At 35.9% G+C, this 21605-nt stretch overlaps 1 protein-coding gene across 8 annotated transcripts in view; it reads right to left on the bottom strand.

Moving 5' to 3' along the window:
* The window catches only part of ST18 (ST18 C2H2C-type zinc finger transcription factor), a 336134-nt gene that overhangs the window by 87696 nt on the left and 226833 nt on the right, over positions 1 to 21605 (bottom strand). For all 8 annotated transcript variants that reach the window (XM_082720103.1, XM_082720104.1, XM_082720102.1 and 5 more), the window contains 4 exons: positions 19488 to 19635; positions 18658 to 18761; positions 12431 to 12485; positions 10323 to 10353 (listed from right to left, as the gene is read on the bottom strand). In XM_082720103.1, the coding sequence (XP_082576229.1) occupies positions 10323 to 10353; positions 12431 to 12485 (86 nt within the window). In that variant the 5' untranslated portion in view covers positions 18658 to 18761; positions 19488 to 19635. The remainder of the gene's footprint in view (positions 1 to 10322; positions 10354 to 12430; positions 12486 to 18657; positions 18762 to 19487; positions 19636 to 21605) is intronic.

Raw genomic sequence — 21605 nt, 5'->3', positions numbered from 1 at the left:
TAACATTTAAAAGGAGGATCAAGGGTTAAAATAGTGAAGTGAATACTGAGATAGTAGGAATCACCTACTTCAATATATCGTTATAATTATATGTATATAAATGTATGTGTAATGTCTCTGTGTGTGCGTATGTGTAAGTATATATGTATACACACAGAAATCTGCCAACTGTTTTAGCAGCCAAGTATCCTATTGAATCAGAAATAACTTGCTTTGAGAAGCTGCCCCTGATTTAGAAACACTCTGCTACAAAGAAGCCTACCAGTCCCACACATCCCTTCCTATAACCCAACCCCTTCTGCACGTCCCCGTGTCTTCCTTGCCATGTACCACCCCAGCTTCTGAGGAGCCACTTCCTGGCTACCTCTGTCCCCAGATTGCACCATTGGAGAGAGGCATGGTCCCAGCATGGCTCTACTGTCTCCCAACCTAGGATACTGTTCAACTTCCTGGCCACTTGCAGGATGCCCCCATATTTCCTTTCACCAGTAGGGTAAGAGTGAATGACCATTTTGCCAGTGTCTTTATTCAAATTTAACACACTATCACATAATCTTTTTTAAAAAAATTCATATTCCTATTCAGAATATTACAAAACTGTGCTTCCCTGAAAACACCAAAGCAATTGGGAACCCAGTTCTGAGCCAGAGATTGCTCATTTCATGTGGACAGCAGTGCTTCAGGGCATGGGAGGGCTCAGGATTCTCATTTCACCATTTAATCCACATGTTGGTTGGGTGCACTTCTGGGAGCTACCTTGTAAATCATTATTTACAAGGATGTTTCCGTGATTAATAAGTATCATGAAGTTAAAGACCTGTTTGTGGGCTTGGTCGACAGTGTTGTCAAGAGATCATCCTGCTTTTTTTAGATATAGAAATAAACTGAATGTCAAAGCTTAATTCATTAAAGCACAACAGAAAAAAAATGAAGACATCTGGATCTTACAGTATAAGCTTTCTTCTGATGCATTATTTTTCATTGCTTTTAAAAATACGGAGCAGTCTTGTTCAGGATGGGCGAGTAGAAGTGGGTTTGAAGTAACAAAGGGAATGGACCATCATATACAGTCAAGGGAAAAGCTCTGTTCTTATCTGTCCCTTTTTCATTGACCCTGCTGCCCAAGCCACCCAAACCCAGCAGGCCAAGGACCAGGCTAATGGAAGAGATCACAATTCAAGCTAATTTTACTCATCTTTACAGAGTGCCTGCTTTCTGCCCATAGGAATTGCCTGGGCGGATACATTCTTACCCTTCCAACTCAGATCAAACCCTCTCCAGTACTAACTGTTCATCTCTTGTGCTCCCTTACATAAATCCATTTTATAGAAATTATCACACTGTGTTTTAATGACCTTTGGGCTATTGCAAACATTGTGAGTTCTTGTCTTATTCCAGTGCCTTCTGTAGCACTCAAAAAACATTTATGCAAAATTTTTCAATTGCTCCTTATATGTGTCAGGCACTATTCTAGATCTGGGGATATTATCAATGAAATAAAAGATAACAATTCTTGCTCTCAGAAAATTAACAATGGCATGAAAAGAGACAGATTAGAAACAAGGTAATAAGTAGTTGTACTGTATATTAAAAGGTATTCTTTCTTTTTTTTCCACCAAAAATAAAACAGGGAAGGAGAAATTAACAGAGTAAAGAGCACCTCACTTTTATATTTGATAAAATATATTTGTAGAGAAAGACACTTTTGACAGTAGGAATATGACTTAGGAATGAATTAGAAGCGAGCTAGAGTAGGCTGGTTTGTATTTAAAGATACCATAGGAGTTTTGCTGGCTAATTAGTCTTGATTTTAATAGAACTAGGGAAAGAATCTATGAATTTGGAAGCAAAGAAGCTGTGGGTACTATGTAAAAATAGTTAAAGAGGATCAACATTAAATAGAAATTCCTTTACAATGAGTTACTAACTACATTATTTACTCTTAAAACAAACATTGGTGGACAATGTATAATATTTGATAACCTCTTGTACTAGGGATACAATGGCGAATAAAATTTTCTTTGTCTTTAAAAAGTTGACCCCAAAAAAGTGTATCAGAAAAGCAGAATTGTATGTGACTAATTAAAATTTTTTAGTTTTTAGTTTTTTATTTATTTATTTTTTTGTTTGTTTGTTTTTAAATTTCACCACTCAAACTCTGAACTTAAAGGCAAGGGATCTGCTTTCTTTTGAATGGGTGGACAGATGGATGAATCAATAATAAAATAGCTATGATTCAACATAATAAGTGCTTTAGCACAAACAAGAAAAGAAGCGCATTGAGTACACAACGGAAAAAAGTATTAGTCTGCCGGGGAGGTCACAGGGACAGTTCATGGAGGAGATGACATTAATCATTTGCTTTAAAGGATGAGTATGAGTCCCATGTGGGAGAAGATGAAGGAAAGAATTTTCCAGAAATAGACTATAACAGAGTTGAAATAGAAAAAGAATACTAAACACTAGCTTTAGGCATGGACTTTTCTTATAGGAAATAGTATGGCAGCAAGATTGGATGAATAAAATGTAAAGATGAAGGTAATTGGAAAAATGCTTTCCAAAAAAAAAAAAAAAAAAAGGAGCTGGGGAGCCTGCGTGGCTCAATTGGTTCAGTGTCCAAATGCTAATTTCATCTCAGGTCTTGATCTCAGATCCCTGAGATGGAGTCTGGCTTTGGGCTCCATGCTCAGCAGATTCTGCTTGAGATTCTCTCTCAGTACCCCTTCCCTCTTCTTTCTCTCTCTCTAAGATAAATAAATACATCTTAAAAAAATTTTTAAAGATGCTTTCTACAAAAAAAAAAAAAAATAAGCGAGGGGAAAGATCACGCAAGGAAAATAAGATCAGGCACAAAGGGAGCCAAGGATAGTTTCAAAAGCAAAGTTGAACTCAGAAAGCAAGAGGTTAAATGTAACTATACTTTGGGATAGGGTTGGGGGTCAGTTAGGTAAATTCAGGGGCCAAGACTGAAAGTGCTATACAGAAGTTTCCTTAATCAAAAAGCCAGCAAGACTCGACATTTGAACACCTCTACACAGTCACATGCTAGCCACGGACAGAACACCCAGAACCCAGCGCTGCTATTAACCTACTGCTCTTCCTACCACATGAGCCAGTCAAATCCCAAGTGAGGGTCTGCCTTAGTGTTATGAGAAGTCACCCATTGTGAGGACTGAAAACTCAAGAACACCATGTTTTGTTTGTGGGAGCTGACCCGTCAACACTGTGGGCCATACTTATTTCAGTTCACACTTCATGCAGAAAAAAATATTGCAAGATGTCAGAAACTTTTTTTTTTTTTTGAAAACATATCATGCAAGTGAAATGGGACTCCCAATGGTTACAGTTTACCTAAGAGGTAACAGTAAGAGATGAAATATTCTGCCGAAGATTAAAGTCAACCTCCTCCTTCAAGAAGGACTGAATCGAAACAAGCAGTAGTACTGAATAACTGTTTCACTAAAAGTGCTCAAGAGCACATTAAGGTGAGAAGATGCCAACCAAAGGAAGTAAACCGTGTAAAGTAAATGGGAAAGTAAACTTCACAAGTAAACTGTGAAGAGCCTGAGCAAGTTTGAAGGAACCTCAGCATATTAGTTACTAATATGTCAAAGTAGCAAGGCTATTATGTGACAGAAGGAAGTTGACAGAGAGTCTGGATTTTGCTTGAGACACAATCATTAAACTTTGGGAAGACACTGGATGACTATGGAGTCACCTATGAAGGTATTTAAAATGTTGTTTAAAAAGCATCCTTATATATTTTCTCTATCCAATGATCTGTGGAAAGTATTTAAAGCAGATTTGGTTGATTTCAAAAATTCCCAAGAGGTCAAAACAAAAACTCACAGGAGATCAAGGCTTGCGCTTTTTGCTACACTACTGTTAAAATTGTTCAGTATGCTGCTACTTTTCATCAAATAGAAATGCAAACAATGGGTTAATAGAAGTCCTAGGTTCTGGGGATTCTGTCAGTGACTAGCGTGTGACCTTGGAGAGATGTTCAAATGTCAGGCCTTGCTGCCTTCTTGGCTAAGGAAACTTCTGTGTAGCCATCATTAACATTAAGCCAAGAATTCATGAACTAAGAAAATCCCAAAGAAACCAAAATATTTGACTTTCTTGCCAACCCACACGATTGAAAATTAGCAACGAGAGAAAAGTTTTTCCAAATAAGTAGTAAAGTCTAAGCTAGTGCTTCTCAAACATTAGTATGCATAGTAGTAGTTTAGCGATCTGTCAAAATGCAGGTTTAGTAAATCTGGGATGGGACTGAGGTTGCATTGTTAATAAGTTCCCAGGGATGTCAAGCATACTGACATTCTGAGTAGCCAGGCTTCGGGTCACATTTGATCCCCAAGCTGGAAGTTATCTCTCCCTGTACATGTCTGTAGCACTTTGCTCTCATCACTCATGGTGACGTCATCACATAACTCCCGGGACTTGTTACACTGATGTCATTAATTTTCCGTCTACTGCAATCCCTAGCTCTATACTTGGTGCAGAAGAAGCCCTGAATGAACAAATAGTGAAGGAAAAATTCATTCCTCAATAAAGAGTGGCAAATATTGCTGTTTAAAAAGATTTATGTTACCAAAAAAGAGGAGCTAAATGGATGAAAAAAATTATCTCTGTGGGTGAGCTCTGCAAACCTGAAAGCACAGTGAGGTAAATCTTCACATGTGGCTCACAGTGGTGGCATTTTGTCATGGTTTTAGAAAATGTCTGATTTCTAGAGACATTCGTGCCTTAGACTCTTTTAAGCCATTGGTTGACATAAACCACCAATATCCTTGTGATACTTTTTGAATGTAAAAATAAAAGGTAAAAAAAATAAAGCACATTTTCTTGTTCTTATTTTTTTCCAAGAGATTTTACTCTGGATATTTGCTTAGAAGCTCCATGCTATTTTTCTGAAATACAAACATTATAGTTTAAAGTAGAACATAAACAATTAAGTTGGGGAGTGTTGTTTCATCCTATGTAATCACACCTTTATATTTTATATATATATATGCACATACCTATTATGGTCTGTGCAAACTGGAAAATACACAGCCATTTAATCTTTAAGTTCAATGTTCTCTGAAGGGACAGTACCCTATTGTTGTCCCATTTCTAAATGCCTGTCATCAGCCTCAGGTGGGTGTTAAGTGACACACACACCTCCCACATTGTGAAATCAGTCTTTGAAGTAAGTACAAGGCCCATGGTAGATCATCACCTGGGAGGTAGCGTGTTGAAAGAAAAAACAAACAGAGGAGACAAATATTTGTATCATCTCCTGAAACTTTAATATAGACATAAAATCACATGATCAATTCGTGGAAAAAATCTAGAAAGAAAAGACAAAGGGTGATTGGCACTCCGGTGATAAAGAAAAGGTGCTGGGGTTAGTGGATTATATGCCGACTTGAGTTATTAATTTATTGATAGAGTTCAAATAAATATTTTCCCCAAAAGTGGATGATGAATTGGAACACTGGTGTGTTAGTGTAGGTTCATTAATCATAGCAAATGTCCTGCTCTGCTCGGGGAAAGTGTAGATAGTGGGGGACATTGTGTGTGTCAGGACACGGGGTCTATGGAGAGGCCCTGTATCTTCTACCTTCTGCTCAGTTATTCTGTGAACCTAAAGCCACTCTAAAAAGTAAAAAAAAAAAAAAAGGGGGGGGGCATGGAGGTCGGCATGGAATGTGAGGACTTGCAGTAGCGGAAAATAATATAGAGGCTGCATCAGGTACTGGGAAGAGTGGGATGTGCGTTGGACCACATACAGGACCTACGTTCTACTTCCCGTTCAGTCACTTACGACTCAGACATCTTGTATTAATCAGGCTCAGAAGCTAAATGTAGCTAATGCTGTTTGTCCTGACTACCCCTCCAGGTGGCTTGCACGGATCCAATTAGAAACTACCTATTCTTTCAACCACTCACTTGACACGCACATTTTGCAGGCCCACTCAATGGCAGTTTCAGTGCTAAATGCTATTAAAGGCTACGTAAGCACATAAATGTATGACAGAATTATAGTTAATGGAATTTTCTTGTTACAGAACAAACTCTTTTTAAAATTTCATTCTTTCACAGACCTGTACCCCTGGGTATAAAAATATATGTTTACAAAAAATTAAAAATTAAAAAATAATAATAATAAATAAATAAAGGGGAAAAATTAAAAAAAAATTCATTCTTATTGGAAGTTTCCCTAATCTATTTCAAGATACTCTCTTACCCTAATAAGTACAGTAGAGTAAACAGAATGATCTCTCTGGAGTGATTAACTCATCTTATGCCTCAGTGTCCCATGACCAACAACAGCTTGCCCACTACCCAGAGATGAGGATGAGGAAGGCACCCCAAGGTGGACACTTTTCTACATTTAATCCTTATCATCTGCTACTTTGCTAATCAGTCTCACTTGCACCCAAAGTGGCCTATCATAAAATGAGTTTTCTTTAAGGTGTCAGGCTTTTGGATTCTAATTTATAGGCTTGGCAACAATATTTAGAAAGACATATTGCTAACATGAATGTAACAGATACGTTATAAAAGTCTAAAACATGAACTGAGCCCTGCATTTGGAAATCATAGGAATGAAAGGGGGGGGGGGAAGTCTTTGTTCCTTCTTTTATCCAACCTTGTAATTATAGCTACTTATTTCCTTTAACCTGGATGATGGATTTATGGAACTCTTAACTTTAGAAATCCACTTCTGTCTATTTTATTTCCTTTAGTTGTCATCTCCAGAAATCTCTGTGCAACAAGTAGTTGCAATAAAATCATACTTATTAAAAGAAACTCTATTGCCCCACCCCAAAATAGGGAAGAAAGCTATTAAGTATTAAGTAAAATGTTTAATTGATATAAAAACTATTGTGAATGAAATAAGATAGAAGAAAAAAGAGAAAGCCATCTAAATCTGTAAGTCACAATTTTTTTCACATGTTGATTAAATGTTATGATTAAATCTATAGCCTATTGATTACAGACTTTATAAAATACTTAACATTTTAAACTTACAAGAAAATGCCAAATGATACAGTTCTTAAATGAAGAAAGAAAGTATATAAAATAAAATACAGTAAAAAGAGACAACCAAATGGTAATTTTCATCAGAAAACTTGCCAACCAATTGGTGAGCAGCAATAAGACCATGAAAGGACAGTGGCATTTGACTCTAATGCACTTAAGAGTCTTGAATTTATTTGTGTCTCTAAGTAGTTACATAGGAAAGCCATTTCAGAGGCTAGAATATATTTTCCTAATTAGAGGAAAGGGCCGGATTGGTGTAAAACATTTTGCCAATGCATGAGACAATTACCAATATTAGTAGATGCAACAGCATTCAGATCAGATTAAGGATAATAGTAATAAAAGAAAAGCAGAGATAATACAATGGTCATGATTTAGAAAGATGTGAGAATGCCTTCTCGACATCACCTGTAACCTGGATTGTGTTGGAGGAAAGACTGGAAATGCTAATAAGGAATGTGATTAAAGGTGGGCCTGTGGTTATAAATTGCTTTTTTAATGGTGATGATAGTAGCTGACATAGAGTATAATAAGAAGATGAGAATGTCACTATCAATTTTTATTAGTGTCATGAACAATATACAGTACATTTAAATTAGCTTCACTTGTATTAGTATTTTTGTAAGTAGTAGGTCTAGAAGCAACAACATGTCCAATGCATTCTAAAAAGAAGAACTAAATAAAGTTGCCAATGTTCCCTAGAAAATGGCCATAACTTTTACACCGGGAAAAATGTGCCACACATCCTAAGATACTCAGAATTCAGGCGCACAAAAATTCTGGATTCTAGAGCACAGCAAATCTGCAGAATAAATTGGAGGAGCAATTGTAGCAAATGAATAAATTCATACAAAAATGTCAAAAACACTAAAAATACAACCTTCTATATAAGTCAAATATCATTCACGTAGAATGATAGTTCAGGTCTACCCTTGAGTCAACTTAAATCATGTAAGAAACAATTTGGAATCTATTTGGTCTAAGCATGAATATTCTGTTGAAAGTAAGTAATTATAAAATTAAAAAATCAGTTAGTAATTCTTATAAACTTGTTCTCACTAAAGAAAAATAGGTGAATTTGGGTTTGCTAGTGAATTTTCCCAGCAATTATCACCAGCTTTCTGAGTTGGTCTGAAGACAAATTAGGTAAAATTGAATATCTGACAAAAAATAACTCATAGAGAATTAGGAAAATAGGAAATATTTTTACTTTTAATCATAACATTTTCTTTGTTCAAATTCCAGACACCTAAACTGTTGAAAAACAGGCCTTAAGGGTTAAAATATAGAATTTCAAGAATCCAGCTGCTGACAACATGAATAAGCCATTTCTTTTTAAATTGTATTCTAGATGAGTAGTATTGCGTATGAGAGAAATCATAGCTTGGGGGTTAAGAGCCTGTCCTGAGTCAGAAGTCTGGACTACTTACTAGCTGTGTAATGTTAGAGTAGTTATTTTCATTTTCTTCATCTGAAAATTGGAAAAACCATAGTTGCTACCTTATAAAGTTCTTGTGAGGATTAAATGAGACAGTAGCGTGATGAAGAATGCTCAAGAGTGTCTGGTACACGACAAGACCTCAATATTCTATTAGTTTTATTACAATTACTAAAGCTAACAGTGTGCTTAAGTAGTAATCTCTATTTTTCCAGGAAGTTTATATTAAACATTTTTTTTCCTACAGAGTTGCTTCTCTCTGCTAATTCCTCCCTTTTTCTTTATGAATTACAAATTTCTCCTTAAGCCAAAACACACACTCATTCATTTCTTCAAAATTATCTTTTTCAAGTTATTTTTCAAGACATATCACCCAAAGTCTCACTTCCCTCCCAAGAATGGTTTGAGTCCCTAAAAAGACTGACTGGAGACATAGTCACTTCGACAGTTAGGGAAGACCATGAGTTCCTGGGTACCCTGTTTCTGCTTGGACCAGTAGGAAACCACTGATTAATAGGGAAACATCTCATGCACTTTAAGCCCTTGATCATTTTAAACTTCTCTTGATAATTCTATAGGAAACATAAAGTCTCCAAACAGATAGGAATTTTAAATGAGAGCATATTTAAAAACAAGTGATTAAGCAAGTCAGACACTTCATTCATTTAATCCTATCCTGATATGTGGGTGTGTTCTCCTTTCTGCTCAAGAAATTTAAAATGTAAAATGTAAACTTCTCAATCATGAAATTGAAAATATAAGCAGGACCGGGGATTCCCTACTAACAAATTTCCACAGAGAAGGGCATTAGCCTGAAACTTGAACTCCATTCTGATAGATACGTATTCCACTAAATAAGTGTACCAAAACTGTGACAGAATGAATCTTCTGAAACATGGAAATAACTAAAAGAGCCTTTTCTTTAGGAAATCACAGAACACAGTTGCTTGGAAAAATAGCCATGTAAACGTCCATGGATACAGTGTAAATTTCAAAGTGTATCAAACGCTGTTACACAACTTCCTGTTTTCAAACATTTCCCTGAGGAACACATATAGACCATTGTTGTTTTCAGAAAGGTGAAAGTGGATTAAATGGTAGGTGCGAGACTTGGTTTGCAATAGCATATAAAGGGCAAGGGACAAAGGATTCATCTTGCTCCTGACACAATTTCTCTAAAAAATATCACTGATACAAAATATGTATGTCAGCATGTGTTTCCTTTTAAAAATGCACTTTAAAAAAAAGATAAATTACATCTTGAAAGAAACTCTGCAAAAACAAAACAAAACAAACTCCACACTTAATTGGGGTTTATTCTGCAAGACCTACGATGATGGAATTTCCATAACATTGTCTTAGGTACATTAATAGTCTCTAAGGTGAAAATGCATGGACACACCCACAAACCTACTATCTTCCAATGTCTACAGTTAAAAAATTATATGATAGAGTTATCTAATTATTTAAAACAAAAACTTGAGAACTTGGGACTTGGGTCATTTTTTAATCAGGCTCACAGATGACAATTCAGTTCTTCACTCATCACCAGTGCACAAACCAACCACAGGCAAGGTATGGACACAAAAGTGGCAAACACTCCTTGGAAGGAAGTGGGAAACTACATTATAGCAAAATGTTTTTTTTGTTATCAAAATGGGAGCCCTAATTGTTTTGAACCAATTATGGGTAGTTTCTCCCTTTCTCTTCTCCTTTGCAACATAGACAAATAAGCCTGTTGGCTTATTCCTCCTACTACCACAGGGATTCTCAGGTTTGAAATATACAAAAGCCTTCTAATAATTAAAGCCAACTGATACTATACAAAGTAACATGGGACAAATCTTACCTGAGCTCCTGAATTAGAGAATCTATTGGCACTGTTGACAAAAAGAAAGAAAAATCAGTTTAATTTTGAAAACTGTATGACTGAAACTTTTCACCCATCTAAAAATAATGACGAATAAATGGTTAATACAGACCCCACTTAACTTCCCACTGGGTGAATAGATTATTTCTGGTTCTGGTTCTTTGGAGTGGATACCAGTGGGTAGATGAATATGATCCAGAACAGATGATTCAGGGTTTAGTGCCTTAGATGACTCTGGGACCTTGCATTAATGGATTGGATTTTCCAAATACCTATCTTTAGAGATTCATTGAAAACTTACAAGAACAGGAAGGACTTGAATTATTTTTAAATCAATTTTATTGTTCATATGAAATGTTTCAAAATAATCCTAAGCTGACACTTTTATTGACATTAGACAAGTATTTATACAAAATGGAAAGTTTTACTAAGTGGATGCATCCAAAGATAATATTCCATAAATTTCATATGTATAGAAAGAGGAAAATATGCTTTAGCCATGCTAATATCAACATGGTTTTAAAAATAAGAATCTTGTAAAAAAAAAAAGCTTTGATTTTTTTCTGACAAGTAATGGGAATTAAAGAAGTTCATGTTTATAAATACCTGCCTACACAAGGATAAGCAGCATATTGAGAAAGACAACAGGTGGTTTTAAAGATTACTCATGACACACGAGAAACAGTTGTTTCATTTCTAGAAGAACATTTTGGCTCTATTTAAGGGTGCATATTATGTGCCAAAAGAATTCAAAGTACAAAAAGAATTGCAAATTAAAAGACCCACATCTTAAAAGTATGCTAGAATAGTGTGCTTTTAGAAGTCAAAAGAAGGGATTCATATTCAAACACAGTCCCTAGAATGCTGGTATTTATGGCAGATGCAAGTTTATCCTAAATAACAATACAAATCATTTTTTTCCCTTCAACTTGTACTCTATTGAGAAGTTTGCGGCATAAAAATTTAATGTTTAGAACTACTGCATTCCAAATATTAGAATATATGATGTAATTACTTTAAATGTAACTTGAAGTAAAACTGGGCACTACCATGGTATGAAACTACTGTTTGGATAGAGAACGTTCCTGCATCTTGTAAAGCATTATTCTGCCTTTTGGTTGTCATAGCTAATGATTTTTACTGAAATGGTTACATTTTAACTGAAAAAAGTCATCCTGGAATTTACTAAAAATTTTGGGATTCTGGACTTTACTCAAACAGGCATTATTTACCTTGACTACAAATAGAAACATAGCTAAGGAAAGCATTTCATCTGATTAGCCCACTTTCAACAGTAAATCTCAAAAACCCTTCCTTAGCAAGGCAAACTGGGAGAAGAGTCAGGCGGGGAACGGCTATCCAGAGTGTTTTCAGAGGCTATGGTAAAACTACAGTTTTCCATTTAGAATTAAGGGTCACAAAAATATAGCTAATTATAATAAAAGTTATTTTCCTTAAGGGGTATTATTGCCAGTCAATCCTGTTTTCCAGATGTTTAGATCATCAAGGGCCTGTTTATATTTCAATATTACATTACCATCTGTTGGTTACAAAAAGAGAAGGATAACCGGCAAGTTAAACCTTTCAAACGTTACTTTGCGGAGCTGCCGGAAATTCCCAGCAGGGACAAGCAAAAAACAAACATCATCATTTTACTTGAACTAAGTTTAGATTGGGAGCCACTAAACCAGATAACATAAAAATCAAAATCTGCTTTGGCAGTAAACTAACAATTCTGTCTTTTCCCTTGACCATTAAAGGTCACTTCAATAATTTGAAGGTCTCCATGAAGCATTCTTCCCTTGCTGACCCTTATGTTGTTTTGCAGGATGTTTTAAATCTACTCATGATTGCCATTTTGTAAAAATTAGCATCACACATCATTGGGACTTTTCTGAGTCCTTTAGCTCCTAGTTCATAATATTTTGCCTCTCAATGCCATGATCCAATGTCCTAGCTTGATTTAAAAAAAAGAAGCCCTGAGGAAGTTGTAATGATTCTAACTACACATTAGGGACTGAGTACTGGAACTCCCATATTTCATGGTGTGGTGGGCACGGTGTCATGGAACCTGCTTGCTAACTCACCCTTGGTTCCTTTAGAGCGGGTACGCAGTGTTTTATCTTCAGCCTCTGCATCCATCTGTAACATGAACACAAAGTCCTGAGGTCATTCCTTTGACATTGACCAAATTACAAAAACATGTCCTTGCCAGTTCTGAGGGTCATAATGAAAAACAGAGTAGTCCTCTAAGCTCTTGAATAGCACCCTGCCTCGGCAGGTAAGTAGCTGCGACTGCTCTTGCAGTCCATGAGTTTTGGAATTACTTTTATAGATGCTGAAACCAGAGGAACAGTGAGAAGAGGGCAGATGTCCTTGTCCATAAGTGTTTGCTAGCAATTCAAACATTTCTGGCATTACAAAAATTGAAAGAAAAAAAAAAAAAAGGATTGTCTGATTAACAGTGGTTGTGAAGTAGACAAAACCTCAAATGCCAAACAAAAGGTTTCAGACTAATTTACTAAAACCTGATTCTAATGCAATGTGCTTTCTTTTCAGGTGTGGAGGTTTTTAAAATTTTTTTACTAGACCTTGTCTGATATGTACCTCTTTCTACTTCAGGAAAAGTATTTCTCTGTGTAAAAAAGCAACATGAAGGCCAATCACTGAAATGCCCCCATTTCAAAATACCACTGGAAGTGTTAATCATCAAATGACATACATTTACTTCCAGAATTCCAGAATAAATATTGGTTCTAATCATGCAAATCTGTGAGGAAAGTGAAATTTGAGTGCTGCATGTGTCTGCATCAAACTCCCTAAAACATCATTACTAAATATCTTAAAAGTAATCAAATAAACTATTGAAAGAATACAAAAGCTTTTAAAAGCCTGCTGTTTTTGTCCCTCTGGAGATAGTCAGACATGACTACTCCCATCGTTTTCACTAGAATCTTCCAATAATGTCTAGTTTAATTCACCTTTGCACATTATCAAAAGGAGTCCTTAAATAGTGAGAAGTTATTTTGCTTGAAAATGAGAAGCAGGCAGAAGGTGCTGTCCGTGGTGCCCATCCTTAAATCCTGACATAGCGTGTATGTGGTATGACTGCAATGGTAATGGGAGGCGCATCTCTGCTCTCTCAGGCTGAGTTGTGATTGAAGGCACTGACCTGCCATAGACTTATAATAGGGGAGCAGGTGTGGCAATGATGGACTTTAATTTCCTTTAATAAACCTTTTATGTGCCACACTTTTACTGCCATTCGACGCTCTCCAAGGTCCTGCACATAATAGGTTCATTACTTTTGATTACTATAGTCTATTGAGACAAACAACTCCAGAACACACTATATATTATGTTCAGTTAAACCAATATAGACTATTTATCCATTGTGCATTTTTTCACCTGCAACACTACAGACAAAATTAACGACAGCTCTTGTAAGCTAAAACTATTAAAACCACCAGTACTCTTTTGTCATCGTTTCATAATAAACACCACACCAATCACTGAACTGTTTTTTAAATTAGCAAACAAAAAGTGTTCACTGCTTTTGCTAAGCTGCAGTCGCTTTAGTCTAAATAAAATGGTCCATCATTATGAATATTTTAAAACTACATAATAAAAGGAAACAACAATAAAAGAGAGGTGATTTTTTTTTCCTGTAGATTTTCCTTCTTTTAAAACCACATGTATTTATGACAGATGCGACATTGCCTAGGATTAAAATGGGTTGGTTTACTCAGGATGGTGAGCACTGCTTTGTGAAATCCTCCTCCATCATGAGTATCTCTGTTGCATATAAAGTGGCTCAACTCAAGCAAACTCCCCTCCATGTGTTAAATGAGTAACTCGGTTAAGAGAGATCAGCAGCAGGAGGATTAAAACAATGAAAAACACCAACTATTTCTGAGGAGACTACTCCCGTGGGTGAGTACCAACTCAACACAACTCTAATATTTTCCTGCCACACAGGTGCTATGAGCTCTCCCTAACCAATATGAAAAATCTCTCCTGAAAGGCAAGTGAAGATTGAACTCCATGAGTTTCTTTACCAAAACTGAAATACAGGTTGCAAACAGTGCCGGCAGGTACATATAAAAGTTTTAGAAAACTACTTAAATGTAGCCTTCCTTATAACAGCTTTAAGACTAATTCTATTTTGCAATTCAGCTATTCCCTTGGACCTGACGGGTCTGCAGCCACCCCATGAGCTGCCTCCCCCATAAAGTCATTGGAAAGAATGCATAAATATTCATGGACCTCCGCTTGATTATGCTTGGAATGCTAGTCTCATAATTGCATTTCGTGGTGCTATTGTCCTCTTGGTGGTACAGCATATATATCCTATGTAAACATTTTAAAGACTGGTAACTCATAAAGCTAAGTTTTTAAATTTAACTTGTGAGTCAAGTTATATGAGTGAATTGGATTGAGATCATAATATATAATCCATTGATTTCAAATTCTTTCTCTGTTTCACAACCAAAGAACAATAGAAGTTACTAAGTTCAGAAGAAGATCAGAAACCTAAAGCAATGTGCTTTCTTTTCAGGGGTGGAAGTTTTTAACATTCATGAGATGGCTTGCTCTCCTGACAGATCTCAATCTGAAGATAAGACTTTGTTTTCTAAAAACTTATATACGGGAGGAGAGATTTCTAACTATTCTTTTATATGGACTATTCTTGTGGATTTTAATAAACTCCCAATAATTGGACTTAATTTTTTAAAAGTCAAACTTCATATTCAGTGAGTACCTTTTCCTGGGAATGGTGCATTAAAGAGATTTCTACCTCAGTGCATGGGGTAAGTATGGCAGGGCAGGGGTGGGGGTGAAATTCCCATTCTTTAAACTTCTTCTAGACCTATAGAGAAGGCCCATGGCTATGGTGTGATTCAGGAGACTGACCTAACTAATATGTGCTACAATATGGGAAACTACACTTCTCACTGGGAACATTTTTTTTTTTTTTTTTCTGTTCTAAGAGGAGACTTGATCATTTTTACTGCGGAAGTCCCAAATGCTATTGACAAGTCTCTAATGAATCTGGCAAATCTTTTTTTTGAATCTGGCAAATCTTAATGAGTCATTTCCTTTCTCAAAACAGAGATCTAATTTCCTTAAAAAAAAAAAAAAACAACTGTCCTTCTTGAGGTTTCTTAGAACCTTTGTTTATCTCATTTTGTTGTTTATGAATGGGAACAAGTCAAGATATTTTCTGGGATTCCTATAATGGGTTCCTCCTGGCTCTGATAATCTACTTCTCAATAGAGATAAAATATTAAAAATACGTTTTGCCATTTGTTTTTCCTAATCTCAAACTACTTTAAGAAAATTCGCTTAACCTATAAGTATGAAGATTTTTATGTACAAATATGTGAAAAGGAGAAAAAAGTGGTTCTTACCTGGTATTCATAATAAAGCCATGAAAAAAAAATTTACAAGATTTCATTCTCTGGGAAGAGGAGTTAATACGAGGAAAAATGGCAAGAGGGAAAGAAACTTATGAGATAAAGAAGGCAAAGAAGTGAAACTTGCAGGAAGGATATGCAAGATCCAATAAGAAGTAAATAGATAGATAATGAAGAGGAAAAATGAACATAAAAATGAAATTAAACTACTTAGTTGAATTTGGAAACCTGTTACTTAACATCCTTATATACTTGCAACCTATATTCAGGTACCCATTGGAAATTCCTCCTTGCTTTTACTTGATCATATTTTCTTACTGGCCCTCACATCAGGGGCAATCAGCAGATCTCCTGTCCACATCACCCAGTGTATAGATCAGGAGCCTTCCTCTGAGCTGAAGAGAAAGTCCTGAAATTGTTGGTTTGTAGAAAGGAGAGCCTCAAGGAACAGGACACAAAGTTTATAAAATCAATTTTGTTTTCAGTCACACTAGCAAATTACTGCTATGTGAGGAAGTTTAGTTCCCTTTGATTTTATTTTTTACTCAAAATCCTATTTAAACCTAATGGTAAAAAAAAAAAAATTCTCCAAGTATATATTTAATCATTTCTTAAAAACTGGATAAAAAAAATATCTCTTGGTGATGTTGAAGTTTTATTTTTCCTTTCAACAGAACTATAGACTAGACTGGTGTCCTAGATAGGTAAATAGATAGATAGATGATAGATAAGATGGATACAAATATGTATGAGTAATCTTGAATTTGTTACATTAATATAAAAAGTCATAGTGATCATAATGTTTTGAGCACAACTTCTCAAAATCCTGATACAATTAAACTTCATACTCTACTTACACATAATCTTATGATGGTAACTATCTTTAATTTGAGAAGTCCTTCACATACACTCAACTTGCAATAATTTCCATTTATAACAAGATTTCATTGTGTTTCCCTCCTCAGAGTTTTGGACTGGCAATGCATTTTTGTAGGTTGTGCCACATGACTCTTGTTAGATGTCATTTCAATCCCAGGGAACACGTGGCAATGGAGAGAGGAAGCTCTATGGCTGCTGAGAAGAGGTCCTGGGGTCCTCTCCATGAGGAGTCTTTTATCCTCAGTGGATGCTTCCTTTACAAAAATCAATTTAAAAAAAAAAATAACAAAGAGAAACTCAGGAAGTTGGAAAGGGCTAAGCCCAGAAAATGAAACAACTGGAGGATGCCAGTATCTTAGAATGAAATTTGGCCAGATTGAAGAACAAAGAACCTTACACTGAGTGCCCTTTCTTTTGCTGATTCTGGCATCATTTTCTTTTAAATGCAGGTTTGGATCAGCCCAAAACGGCAGCAAAAGCTGTCTCCCTCTTATACAGGGAATGGATGGGGAACATGAGTTCTAATACTAAAAGAATAGTTTTCTTGTTGAAAGAATATTGAGATGGAATGTTCAAGTATTTGTTTTCTCTCTTTTAACTCTCTTTTTACTTTTCTGGTTTTATTTTCATATGTTTCTTATTTGCTCAGAAAGAAGACATCAAAAAATGAATTTTAAAAAAATGTAAACTAATAAAAACTGGTTTTTTGCATCATTCAAGATATCATATTAATTTTCTCTACCTTCTCTAAGTCCTTTATTCTAGAAAAAATGAAAATTTTCTGAATCCTTTATCTTTATCTCTGATTCCAACTCCCTGTTCCTACTTATATGTTTCTTATTATACTATCTTTGGTTCTGCACAGAAAGCTAAGGAATAGAATGATGTGTCCCCTTTAGATTTAGAATACCTCTCTTGCCTGCCCTAATCTTTCCCAACCTACAAAAACTACACCTAAGGAAGAAACAGACTCAGTCCACCATCAGATCAAGTGCAGTTCTCTGGAAAACTCTTCTTTCTGAGAGCCAATTTCATTCCCATTCCCCTTAGAGGAAGTGATTCTCACAGGGATTTCCAGAGTCACTTGGAAATGCACTCCAGTAAAAGAAATCTTCGACCTGAGACAAGCTTGAGTCGCTTTATAAGGAAGTTCGTCTATTTTGAGTTTCATTTTTCATTTCTGAGTTGTCACTGCTTTGTCGACTTCATCCTGTAACTTCACACAACTGGCAAAGCTGAATATAAACCAAAGCCATATGTTTGTGTCCTTTTGCCAAACGACTCCAGCAAATAGTTCTATTATTCCCTTAGGTAGCCAACGTGTGCCAAGGATTTCTATTAGTCGCCGTACCACGGCCTCTGAGTCACAGCTTTGTGATATAAGGGGGCAATCGCCAGCTTTATGTTTTAGGAGACTTTTTGTGTATTTTTTAAAATATGCCCGGTTTAAAGACAACATGGGTTAAATAATACCCTAAAAGGGCCTTAAGAATTTTTTTTCTTACTGCTATATTAAGATGTATGTGTACAAATATGTAATTGTTGGAAGACAAGCTACTTCATATAGAGATAAATTATTTTTAATAGGTTTTTCCCAAGGACAACTTAATTCTTTACTTTCCAGTGTTTGTAGGAATTAACTTCAGAAGTCATCTACAATGCTTTTAAAAACATGCTTTTAAACTATCTCTTATTTATTCTTAATCCTTCAGTAAACTGATTCCTAATACAAATGAATTTAAATGTATTTTTAAAGACAATTTTAATGCTGAAGCTTTCTTTAGGGGTAAACATGTATGAATAAATAATATAAACCAATCAATATGCAAAAGGACTCTACCTGTTTAATATTTTTAAATATTAAAATGATCATGCTTCTGACAAAATTCCAAATCCAAATTCAGCACTATCAATAAATTCCTTTCAATGCAAATCCACCAAGTGCTGTTATAAAGGAGAGCTTTTATATAAATGCCTTGATTGGATACATTTTATTTCAACACAAAATGTTGCCTTACCTCTCTTTTTCTTCAGGTAACTTGTCTGCCAACTTGGTTTGCCCTGCTCTGTCAAAGTGACAAAATTTCTTTGTCCACCTCAGTGAGAAGTCCTTAAATTCATTCTATTAAGATCAAAATTAAAAGGAGGAAAGAGTATAAAATTAAACAGAAGATCAGTAGTAAACAATGAAGTGAACAATAATGCATTAACACTTTTACCTGTAATCTGGTTGGGCTCTACCATAGACAGAACGAAAAATTGTATACTACAATATCAATGAGTAAAAGACATTTATATTTTTAAAGGTAGTCAAATTCATTCTCATCTTAATTACTAAACTATATATGTATATATTATGTCTTCAATTTGGTAGGGAAATTGGATAGTATTATCTACTAGTATTTTTACTATTATCATTAGTATTCTTATTTTTAACCACCAAAAGAAGTTCAGACAAGATTTGGAAAGTACTCTACTCAAGAAATCACAAAAGACAGGTTCAAAATTCATCCTGTTCTTGTTAAGAGCTCTCTTGAATGAGACTTTCAAATAATGCTCGTAATTCTTTTTGCCAATATTTTATCTTGCTTTTCATAGAAACGATTTACCCTTGTTTTACTCTGCATTCAGACATACCACAGAGAGCTGCTTCACCTTTATTTTGTCCCAGGAATGGGAAGATAATCTGTCTTCAGACCATTTGGCCTTTGAGAGGAAACTTTGAAATTCAGCATAGTACATTCAGCATCCTAGAGCAGGACTATTTATACAAATATCACGTATATCAATGCACATCTAAAATGTGTATGTCTGGCAGTTCTGGTATTTTAAAACACAAGCTACCAACCTTCCTTGCAGAAGATTTCTATCTTCCTGTATTTTACCCCTTGCAGTAGATTGAAGTGCGTGGCTTTTTAACCATAGATTTCTGTATTGCTTGTAAGCTTTGACCAGACATTAAGCAGCTCTTCTTCAACTCAAGTCATCAACTGTTCCTGGGGAAAAATAGGTATAAAACTCTCTCAAGTGATAGAGCAGATTATTGAACATGATGTCAGAATTGGAAAGGGGCACAGGAGCTTGGGAATTCTTAGTTTGTGTTTGAGTGCAACTGGGGAAAAAAAAAAAAAGTCATTCTGTACAAATGGCATTTGGCTGATTCTACTTCACTCTCAGTTCAGAAAGAGTCCCGAAGCTTTCCACCTGCCTATTCCCTTTTGTTTGCCACACTCTAACCTAAAACAAAAGATCCTGGAAAACAGTCACACTGGTGAGCAAAGCTCTTTCTAAATCCTGAAAGTAATGGCTTTTTGTCTAATACCCTATCGTGTTATGTATTTATTAGCAATACATTTTCCATTTATTTTCTCAAAGATTGCCAATAAAGAACTGAATCACATAAGGGAGTAGCTGTAAACCCTCTGAGTTCCCTAATGTCAAACTCATTAGCATCCGAATAAGCACACAGCAGCACATCATCTGCACAATTGCAATTTTTTACTACTTTTAATAGCGTTTCTCAAAGGGCTCATTTTCAACTTTCTTCAGTGGTTAGTTGGTTCTCAGGGGAAAAGTAGCTTCCTGACGCTCGCAGCTTCCACTCAACAACCCGGCCGTTTGCTGTCAGATGCATCAGCCCTCTGCCCTAACCCCATCTGCTGTCTCTCCCCTCCCTAGGGAGGAGAGTTAAGGCAGCACAGCTGAGATCAACTTGGAGAAGTGTGCAGAGGGCGCCAGCAAAATATAAGTTTAGAAATATGATTTGACACAAAGGGGCTCGAGAAGTCCAAGTACACCAAAATACAAATGGGAAATTCGAGCCCGTTAGAGGCTCCCTATCCCATGTGTCTATCATTAACAACTCCACCCCCAGGCCCCCCTCCAATCCCGTTTTTTGGAAACACACTCTTGGCTGCTACCAAAAGGAATCTTCCACAGAATTTGGTTCCCTCTGTTCCTTACATGTGTCCTATTAGTACAGCAAGAGAATACCTTTAAAAACCCACTTTTATTAATTGCCATACTTCAGTCTCTTTCACTGGTCTTGAATCATTTTGTAAAACTTCAGGACTTGCTAATATATTCATAGAAAACAGACATTCTAGAACTGTTAAGACTTGGAATCTTGACCAAGTTCCCACAACTGGCAAGACCATTAGTTCTAGCCCCACTACCAGGATGAACACTTTTTCATTAAAGCTCACATTTTTATGAAATGGCAATCTTAAAAGATAAAAACCAGATGACAATTACCCAAGTGTTAGTAGCCTAATGGGCTACACGGTCCTCAAATGTGCTGTCTAATTAAGACATGGCTTTACTTGTTAAATGGAGTCATCACAAAGTGCTTCATTTGTCTGCTTTACTATATGCCAATAATTAGGGCCTCTCAGTTCTTTACAGCTGCTTCATGGGTGACTACTTGCTTCTGAAAAAGACAGTTCCTCCAACCAATGATGCATTAGAATGAATCTGCTGTGTTATTTTTTAAAAGGGTATATCAGACTATGTTCTATTGGCAGTCTGGGGTTGGGAGGGAGTAAATGACCTAAAGTGATATGATGTGTATGTCAGTCGTATCCTGACAGAGAGAACCACAGATGTATTTGTGGTTCCAAAAAACACAATATTTTTTTTTAAAATCCTCTGAACTACACTCAAAGTAAAAAATCTGATGATAGAGCCAATAAATTTAATAAGAAAGCTATGTCACACTTGTAGCCCTTTAACTAATAACTAAAAGGAGCTCACCATGACCACCAATCTCTTTTTGGAATTTCTCACCAATGGAACCAGAGTGTTGTATTTCAGTCAGGATGGAAATGTATGGCAGGAACTTCTCGGAAGTTTAAAATGTTAATACAGGCTGCAGAGATCACTCTCAGAGTTAGTTTCTTAAAGAGTAAGATAAAAACAGAAGAATGCCAGCATATTTACCCTAGCACTGCTATCCTTTGAGGCCATG

This window comes from Mustela nivalis, assembly GCF_964662115.1.
Source record: "Mustela nivalis genome assembly, chromosome: 2".
NCBI classification, from domain to species: Eukaryota; Metazoa; Chordata; class Mammalia; order Carnivora; family Mustelidae; genus Mustela; species Mustela nivalis.
This window is presented reverse-complemented; position numbering and strand designations above follow the sequence as displayed.